This window comes from Hemitrygon akajei, chromosome 9 (assembly GCF_048418815.1).
Source record: "Hemitrygon akajei chromosome 9, sHemAka1.3, whole genome shotgun sequence".
NCBI classification, from domain to species: Eukaryota; Metazoa; Chordata; class Chondrichthyes; order Myliobatiformes; family Dasyatidae; genus Hemitrygon; species Hemitrygon akajei.
Genome location: NC_133132.1, coordinates 44,918,269 through 44,928,623, shown reverse-complemented (window position 1 = coordinate 44,928,623; position 10,355 = coordinate 44,918,269). Strand labels below are relative to the sequence as shown.

Below are 10,355 nucleotides of genomic sequence, written 5' to 3'. Positions count from 1 at the left end.
TTCCCTGGTCAGTCCTCCCAACGTGCAGCACCACACACTTCTCTGCATTAAATTCCATCTGCTATCTTTCAGCCCATTTTTTCCAGCTGGTACATATCCCACTGCAAGTTTTGCCAGTCTTTCTCGCTGACCACTACACCTGCATTCTTGGTGTCAGCTGAAAAAATTTGCTGATCCAATTCACCGCAGTATCTTTCAGATCGTTGATATAGATGACATACAACAATGGACCGAACACAGATCCCTTCGGTACACCACCAGCCAAAGGTCTCCAGACAGAGAGGCAACCATCTACTACCACTCTCTGGCTTCTCCCACAAAGCCAATGTCTAATCTGATTTACTACCTCATCTTGAATGACAAGCGACTCAGCCTTCTTGACCAACTTCCCATGCGATCCTTGTCAAAGGCCTTGCTCAAGTCCACGCAGACAACATACTCTAGTTTACCTTCATCAACTTCCCTCGTAACTTTCTTGAAAACTCAAAGAATGGTCAGACATGACTTATCATGCACAAAGCCATGTTGACTAGCCCTAATCAATCCCTATCTATCCAAATACTTCTATATCTGTTCTCTTGGAATACCTTCCAATAACCTACCCACTACTGATGTCAGGCTCACCAGCCTATAATTCCCGGGATTATTCTCAGATCCTTTCTCAAACAATAGAAAACCATTAGCTATCCTCCAATCCTCTGGTACCTCACCCACAGCTAAGGATGTTTTAACTATGCTAGGGCCAGTGCAATTTCTGTACTTGCCTCCCACATGGTCTGAGGGGACAGCTTGTCAGGTCCTGGGGATTTATCCTCCCTAATTTGCCTCAAGGCAGCAAACACCCACTCCTCTGTAATCCGTATCTGGTCCATGACCTCACGGCTGCTTTGCCTCACCTCTACAGTCTCTGTGTCCGTCTCCCGAATAAATACAGATGCAAAAAATCCATTTAAGATCTCCCCCGTCTCTTTTGGCTCCATGCACAGATTACCACTCTGACATCCCAGAGGACGAATTTTGTCCCTTGCTATCCTTTTGCTCTTAATATATCTGTCAAAGCTCTTGGGCATCTCCTTCATCTTGTCTGCTAGAACAAGTTCATGTCTTCCTTTAGCCCTCTTGATTTGCATCTTGCATTTCCTATACTCCTTAGGTACCTCATTTGTTCCTGCCTGCCAATATACTACCTGTTATGCACCTCCTTTTGCTCAACCAGAGTCTCAATTTCTCTCAAAAACCAAGGCGCTCCAAACCTGTTATCCTTGCCTTTTATTCTGACAGGAACATGCAAACCCTGTAGTATCAAAATTTCACTTTTGAAGGCCTTCCATTTGCTAAGTACACCTTTGTCAGAAAACAGCCTGTCCCAATCCCCAGTTGCCAGATCCTTTCTGATACCATCAAAATTGGTCTTTCTCCAATTTGGAATCTCAACCTGAGGACCAGATGTATCCTTTTCCGTAATTACCTTGAAACTATTGGCATTATTGTAACTAATGCAAAATGTTCCCTCCCCTTCTTTCACCTGCCCTGTCTTATTCCTTAAGAGGAGATCTAGCATTGCACTTTCTATAGTTGGGACTTGGATGCACTGATTAAGAAAACCTTTCTGAACACATTTGACAAACCCTTTCCCATCTAGTCCTTTTACAGTATGGGAATTCCAGTCAACGTGTGGAAAGTTAAAATCATGTACCATCACAACCTTATGTTTCTTGCAACAGTCTGCAACCTTTCTAAATATCTGCTCCTCTAAACTGTTGGGTGGTCTATATTATAATCTCATTAACATGGTCATACCTTTCTTATTCCTCAGTTATGCCCACAAAGCCTCACCTGATGAGCTTTCCAGTCTATCCTGACTGAGCACTGCCGTGACCTTTTCCCTGACTGGTAATGCCATCTCTCCCACTCTATCAGGTCTAAAACAATGGAATCCCAGACACTGAGCTGCCAGTCCTGTCCTTTCTGCAACCAAGTCTCACTAACAGCTACAATATCATAATTCCAGGTGCTGATCCATGCCCTCAGCTCACATGTGCTTCCTACGATACTCCTTGCATTGAAATATACACAGCTCAGAACATCAGTTAGCCTTTTGATTCCCGACTTTGTACGCAGGGCTAACAACTTCTTTCTCCACAATCACTCCACTATCTGCTCTGGCGCTCTGGTCCCCAACCCCCTCTAACTCTAGTTTAAAACCTCCCGAGCCACACTATCAAACCTTCCTGCTAGGGTATTGGTCAGCCTCCGGTTTGGGATCTGTGTTGCGAATGGCAGCACACCGTTTACTGAGCACACGCTCTCTTCTTGCAGGTCACAGCTTCCCTGAAAGAAAGCCCAATGATCCAAAAACGTGAAGCCCTCCCTCCTGCACCAGTTCCTTAGGCACGTGTTAGATTGCATGATCTTCCTGTTTCTGGCCTCGTTAGCAAGTGGCACAGGTAGCATTCTTGAGATCACAACCGTGGAGGTCCTATCCTTTTACTTACCACCTAACTCCCGACACACACTTTGCAGGATCTCGTCACTCTCCGTACCCGTGCCATTGGTGCCAACGTGGGCCGTGACCTCTGGCTTCTCACCGTCCCGCTTAAGAATGCTGTGAACTCGAACTGAGACTAATCTGATCCTGACACCCAGGCGGCAACAGTCCATCTCGTACTGATCCATGGAACCTCCTTTCTGTTCCCCTAACCAGCGAATGGATGTGTGACTGAATCGTGCGTTTTTCTTTCATGATTCCCACTCCAGAGACGGTGATATCAGAGGATGACCTCATTGGATCTGTGGAGAGCAGATTTGCTGTGGACTCCATAGATGGTTCTCTCCACTCAATGAACGCCCGCAGTCCATCGAGGCGCAACTCTGGAGACCACAGGAGTGCGGGGCCCGTTCCTTACAACTACCGCGCATCCTACCAGTCCTCCAGTGGGCCCCCTTCCGCTGGCCTGCGACGGCTTTCTCCCAGCGTGGCTGGAGGTGCGGCGTTCTATGAGGGCAAGGAGAGTGGTAATGCAGGTATGTTTCATGTCGGCCGTTGCCCTTGAGGCCGAGAGTACTGAGAGGTCCAACAGGCCACTGAGTCTACGCCGGCCAGTTACACGCACCGTACATTAACTCCAATTTACTGTGCTGTACCCATTTTCCAATCACTACCAACACTCTCCCCCCATCCGATTCCACGCCCCTCACCTACAAATGAGCAACCTGTAACAGTGGCCTACTCAACTATCAACCCACACATCATCTTTTTGCACTACGTATTTAATTTAGTTATATATATATATATATATATATATATATATATATATATATAGATATATATACATATATGTTTGTATATAAATAATTGTAATTTATAGTTTTTTAAATTGCTCCGCTCCCACAAAACAACCAACTTCACAGCATATACTGTATATGGCCAAGTGGTTAAGGCGTTCGTCTAGATAGATAGATAGATAGATACTTTATTCATCCCCATGGGGAAATTCAACTTTTTTCCAATGTCCCATACACTTGTTGTAGCAAAACTAATTACATACAATACTTAACTCAGTAAAAAATATGATATGCATCTAAATCACTATCTCAAAAAGCATTAATAATAGCTTTTAAAATAGCTTTTAGTTATCTGAAGGTCACTAGTTCGAGCTTTGGCTGAGGCTGTGTGTGTGTGTGTGTGTGTCCTTGAGCAAGTCACTTAACCACACATTGCTCTGCGACGACACCGGTGCCAAGCTGTATGGGCCCTAATGCCACATCGGTGGCATGGAGAGGGGAGACTTGCAGCTTGGGCAACTGCCAGTCTTTCATAAAAAAAATCCTTGCCCAGGCTTGCGCCCTGGAAACCATGCAAATCCATGGTCTGTCGAGACTAACAGACTGAAGCCTGATTCTGACGTTCTATGGTGGGAACAGTCAGCAGGTTAGACAACATCTGTAGAAAGAGGAACAGAACTAATGTTTCAGGCCCTGAACTTTTCATCACAACCTCGAGCATTAACTGTTTCTCTTTCCACAGATGAGTGTTCAGATGAGCGTTTTGAGCATTTTCAATAGTTCCATTTGAAAAGAATGTATACAAAAGAATTGTAATCAAAAAGAATGTATACGATATACCTACCACCTGAAATTCTTGTTCACAAACATCCACAAAAACAGAAGAGTAAACGGAAGAATGAATGACAGTGGAACGTTAGAACCACCAATCCCCCATCTCCCACCTCCCGCGTACAGCAAAGCATCACCCCTCCACTCCCCTACTTAGCTGAGCAAAAAGCTTCAGCACTCGCTACCCTGCAAGTAAGCAATAGCAAGCCCCCGAGAGAGACCGTGATCTGCAGTACAGAAAAACCAGTCCTTCACCCGGCCAATTTGCCTCAGGCTCTGCCTCTCCCTAATAAAGGGGCAGAGAGGTGTCACACTGCGAGAGGGGGTGACCAACAGAAACAAAACGACTCGCCGATTTACAGTATTAAAGTCTGCCGCGTCGCTTTTATCGAGTTCTTTGACTCGGGAATCGGCAGCAACCTCCTGCCCCCACCAGCGAGAGAGCAAGTACAGAGACCTCCAGTAGCTGATCCGCTGTTCCCAATATTCCGATTTCTCCAGCAACGCTTCAGTCGGCAGCACCAGCATAGAATGGGATTGGCCACAGGGCTGCAAACGAAGGCGTGCTCGTCTTCTAGGCCACGCCCTTGGGATAGCGATAGACGGCCGGTCAGTGAGCCCCAGGAGCGGGAACCATCGCCGTAAAGAACTGCAGTTTGCAGGTCAGGGACGCTGACAGAACCCATCCTCTTTGAAAAGGGAAAAAGAGACATTAAAAGTAGAAATTAAACTGTTTTCACAAATGAGCTCGAAGAAGCTGCTCTCTACTGCCACCATAGCTCCGCTGGTATTTATTTTCTGTTTTTATTTCAGGTGTGTGGCATCTGCAGTTGGTTTAAAACTTTCACAGTTTGTCTGTCAGTCAGAAATGCAGATGACTTTAACCTATGTCTCCATCCCTTCTCACACCTCCTTCCATCAGCCCATTGCGTTAGTAACAGTCATAAAGACAACAAAGAGGCCCATAGGGTCTACAGTGAACTTCAAATCACAGCGACATAGTAGTCAGCACAATGCCTTACAGTACCAGTGAGCTGGGTTCAATTCCCACCACTGTCAGTAAGGAGTTTGCACTTTCTCCCCGTGGGTTTCCTCCGAGTGTTCTGGTTTCCTCTCTCAATCCAGAGATGTACCAGTTGGTAAGTTAATTGGTCATTGTAAATTGTCCTGTTATTAGGCTAGGGTTAAATTGGGAGTTGCTGGGCAGCACAGCTCAAAGGGCCAGAAGGGCCTATTTGGCACTTCTGAATAAAGCTTTTAATACTTATTTAATTAATATTTCTCAAACTCTTTTTCCCGGGATAGGGATGTCAATCATTAGACAGTGGCTTTACTAGTCACTGGAGTTGTGAGACAGCGAGTTCACTCATTTCTGGAGTTGTGAGACAACGAGTTCACTCGTCTCTGGAGTTGTGAGATGACGAATTTACTCATCTCTGGAGTTGTTAGACATTTGCTTTATCAGCTTGACACTGTGCTGCCCTAAAGTAACCTTAAAATCCATGACAGAGTCTGGGCAAGCAGTCTGGACTGGGTATGTGGCACTATTTTTAATCAGCGTATTTTTAGACCTGAGGATGTGTCTGCTCTCTGGGTCAGCCTTGATTGATTCTGATTCCCATGGGAGGCAGGGATTTGGTTTTCTCTCATTCAGAACAAGGGCTCAGTGTTTCAGTTTTGTTTTGATTGTCAGGGTGAGGGAAGGGACGAGAAGGTGCTTCACCTTGTCTCTGCATATGTTGAGTTCCAGATGAAATCGGAAATGGTGTTTCGGACATAGTCTCCCTGCACTGTGTATCTTCCGATCACTTGGGACCAAAAACTTTTCCATGTAGCTGATAAATTAGAGTGGGATTGGGCAGTGGGGATGAGAGAAAGAGGGCAACAGCCAGGTTAAAGAAGCTGCTTATAAAGAGGCTCGATATTATTTAAAGAGCTGAAGGTGGGTGCATAAGATCTGAATAAGTAATATGTATCAATCTGAACAGTGTTCATTGATATGGAGTCATAGAACATCACAGCACAGAAACAGGTCCGTTAGTCCATCCGGTCCATGCCAAAACAATTAAACCGCATAGTTCCATCAACCTGCACCCGGACCATAGTCCTCCATACCCCTCCCATCCATGTCCCTATCCAAACTTCCCTTAAACATTGAAATCGAATTTGTACCTACCACTTGCACATTCCCACACTCTCACCACCCTCTGAGCGAAGAAGGTTCTCCTCTTGTTCCCCTTTAAACATTTCACTTTTCACCCTTAATCCATGATCCAAATTTGTAGTCTCTCCCAACCTCAGTGGAGAAGTATTTACATTCTAACTAATATAAATTAGAAAAGTGCAAAATTAATTATATTCTAATTATTTGGACATGAGATCTTTTCCCTCTATCTTGTTTAATTTTATTATAGACAAGTACTGAGAGTTTTACCCATTTTCACATTTATATAATGCTGGTAAGGCCTTAAATAGAAGAACACAGGGTTTTGAGTAAATACGTCAGATACAGTATTTGCAAATGGAAAGAAGCAAAATTTGGTTCAGCTTTCCTGTTAATTGGCAAAATCGTGCTTCCAACTCTTTTGCTTTAATATTTTCATGGTCAATCATGTTGAATTATTCTATTACTTTATTTCCTTATGAACTTATTTTAGTGACTAGTCCTGCCTCGGGCCCTGAACGTCACATGCTGCCGCAGGACACGCTCCGGTCATACAGCAGGCATCCGTCTACCTGGACTGTGGAGGATGTAATGCGTTTTGTCAGGGAATCTGACCCTCAGGCTCTGGGTCCACATGCTGAGCTCTTCAGGAAGCACGTAAGTGTCAATCAGGAAACCGCCTCTGTTTAAGCAACCACACATCAAGCTGAGCTTGCCTTTCTGATCAGGCAACAGTCAAGGCCAATTAAACTCAAAGTTCAAAGGAAATCTATTATCAAAGTACATGTATGTTACCATATACAACCTTGAAATTCGGTTTCTTGCAAGCAGTTACAGGAAAATGTGATAGAATTCTACAAAAAGTGACATAAACAGGCAAAGACTGACTAAACTTCAGTGTGTAATGGGCAAAAAAGAAGACAAACTGTGCAAATAAAAAGAATACTGAGAACATGAGTTGTAAAGAGTCCTTAAAATGAGTGTGTAGATCATAGAATTAGCTCAAAGTTGTGCTGAACAATGTTAACCATGGCAGTTCAGGAGCTTGAAGCTCAAGCATAATACAGTGCTTATTCACCCCCCTCGTAAGTCTTCACATTTTATTGTTTTACAACATTGAATCACAGTGGATTTAATTTGGCTTTTTTTTTGACACTGATCAACAGAAAAAGACTCTTGTGTCAAAGTGAAAACAGATCTCTACAAAGTGATCGAAATTAATTACAAATATAAAACGCAAAATAATTGATTGCATAAGTATTCACCCCCTTTTAATAAAGCACACCAAATAATCACTGATGCAGCCAATTGGTTTTCCTTCCAATCTGACAGAGCCTGAGCAGTTTTGTAATGGGGGAAAATGGGGCCTTTTCTGACTGGCTGCCAGTGACCAATGGTGTTCCACAAGTGCCTTTGTTGGGACTGATTCTTATTACATTATTTGTCAGTGATTTGGATGAAAGGATTGATGGCTTTGTTGCAAAGTTTGCAGATGATATGAAGGTAGGTTGGGGGGGAAAGGTAGTTTTGAGGAAGTAGAGAGGCTACAGAAAGATTTAGACAGATTAGGGGAATAGGCAAAGGAATGGCAAACGGAATACAGTGTTGGGAAGTGTATGGACATGCACTTTGGTAGAAGAAATTAAAGGTTTGACTATTCTCTAAAGGGAGAGAAGATACAAAATAATAGAGGAGCAAAGGGATTTGGAAGTCCTTGTACAGGATTCTCAAAAGGTTAACTTGCAGGCTGGGTCTGTGGTGAGGAAGGCAAATGCAATGTTAGCATTCATTTCAAGAGGACGAGAATATAAAAGCAAGGGTGTAATGTTGAAAGTTTATAAAGTATTAGTGAGGCCACAATTGGAGTATTGAGAGAAGGTTTGGGCCCCTTATCTTAGAAAGGATGTGCTGAAACTGGAGATGGTTCAAAGGAGATTCATGAAAATGATTCCAGGATTGAAAGGCTTGTCATCTGGTGGCTCTGGGCCTGTATTCACTGGAATTCAGAAGAATGAGGGGTGACCTCACTGAAACCTGTTGAATGGTGAAAGGCCTTGATAGACTGGATGTGGAGAGGATGTTTCCTATGGTGAGAGAGTCTAGGACCAGAGGACACAGCCTCAGAATAGAGGGGCATCCTTTTAGAACATTGATGAGGAGGAATTTCTTTAGCCAGAGAGTGGTGAATCTGTGGAATTCTTTACCACAGGCAGCTGTGGAGGCTGTCTTTATGTACAAACATATGTTTAAGGCAAAGTTTAATAGATTCCTGATTGGTCAGGGCATGAAGTGATATGGGGAGAAGGCAGGAAAATGGGGCAGAGAGGGAAAATGGATCAGCCATGATGAAATGGTGGAACAGACTCAATGGGACAAATGGCCTAATTCTGCTCCTATATCTTATGGTCTGGTGGTATTTAGCACTTTCTGTAGCCATTTCTGTTCCTGGACATTAGTGTTTCCATACCAGTCCTTGATGCAAATAATTTACTCAGCATTTCGACCTTCTTATAAGTAGTGGATGTGAACATTTGCATGGACAATTCTATCACTGCAGGTCCTTCTTAAATTTTTGTCGACAAGTCTTATCTAGTCCATTAGACATAAGAGCAGAATTGGGCCTATTGGCCAATTGAGTCTGCTGTGCCATTTCATCATGGCTGATCAATTTCCCTCTCAAACATGAGAGAGTCTGCCAATGCTGGAAATCCAAGCAACTCATACAACATACTGGAGTAACTCAGCAGGTCAGGTAGCATCTATGGAAAAGAGTTAACAGTCAATTTTTTGGGCCGGGACCCTTCTTCAGGGAAAGAAAGAGGAGAAGTCAGAGTAGGAGGGTGAGGGAGGAGGGGAGGAAGAGGTACAAGGTGACAGGTGAAACTGAGAGAGAGGGAGGGGTGAAGCACAGCGTTGGGAAGATGAGTGGCGAAAGAATGAATACAAATACTTTATTGTCACCAAACAATTGATACTAGAGCATACAAACATCACAGTGATATTTGTTTCTGCGTGCTTCGCACTCCCTGAAGTACAAATCGAAGTAAATATAATAAAAATTTAAATTATAAATCATAATTAGAAAATAGAAAAGGGAAAGTACGGTACTGCAAGTCAGGTCCGGATATTTGGAAGGTACGGCCCAGATCCGGGTCAGGATCTGTTCAGCAGTCTCATCACAGTTGGAAAGAAGCTGTTCCCAAATCTGGCCGAACGTATCTTCATACTTACATCTTCAAAGAGATAAAGGGCTGGAGAAAGGGGAATCTGATAGGGGAGGATAGAAGACCATGGAAAAAAGGGAAGGGGGAGGAGCACTTTAGGGAGGTGATGGGCAGGTAAGGAGATAAGGTGAGAAAAACAGGAATGTGGGGGGAGAAATTCCCTCTCAGCCCCATTCTCCCTGCCTTCTCCCCATAACCTTTCACACCCTGACTAATCAAGCACCTATCAACCACTGCCTTAACTACACCCAGAGACTCAGCAATGAATTCCACAGATTCACCACCGTCTGGCTGAAGAAACTCCTCCTCGTCTCCGTTCTAAATGGATGTCCCTCTATTTTGAGGCTGCGCTCTCTGGTCCTAGTCCCGGGTGAGGAGCTGCCCTAGTCCATTTGGCTTAATGGAATGAAATGAGAATGACTCCTGAAAGATTTGTGACAGTTTACTTCAGAGTGAATTATTAGAACATAAAACATTATGGTGACATGCTTTTAGGCATGTTTGGTAGAGGTTAGCTTGGAATTACTTGTATTTTTGCTGCTGTTATCTGTAACTTGCTGAGGAATGAGTTGAGTAGATCTTTTGTCAAATCCAATCCAGAGAATTAATCATTTTGTATTGACTGTACTAGTTCATCTCCAGAGATATCAATACCTTGCAATCTCCATACGGTCCTCCTCACTCCGAGTGGCACCCTTGTCCATTTGCGTTGGTCAAGATGTCAGCCTGCATTGCTGGTACCATCGGTGACCTTGAAACAAATCTCTGAGCGTGCTGTCATTTGACCCAAGCAACAAAATGTCTGCATTGCTACCGGTCAGCAGTGGTGTACATTCGATAATGATGTGCTC

The 10,355-nt window shown here is 43.9% G+C and overlaps 1 protein-coding gene across 3 annotated transcripts in view; it reads left to right on the top strand.

Annotated features, from left to right (window-relative positions):
- Positions 1–10,355, top strand: part of scml4 (Scm polycomb group protein like 4) — a 158,080-nt gene that overhangs the window by 135,860 nt on the left and 11,865 nt on the right. For all 3 annotated transcript variants that reach the window (XM_073055872.1, XM_073055874.1, XM_073055873.1), the window contains 2 exons: positions 2,758–3,024; positions 6,774–6,937. In XM_073055872.1, coding sequence (XP_072911973.1) covers positions 2,758–3,024; positions 6,774–6,937 — 431 coding nt within the window. The remainder of the gene's footprint in view (positions 1–2,757; positions 3,025–6,773; positions 6,938–10,355) is intronic.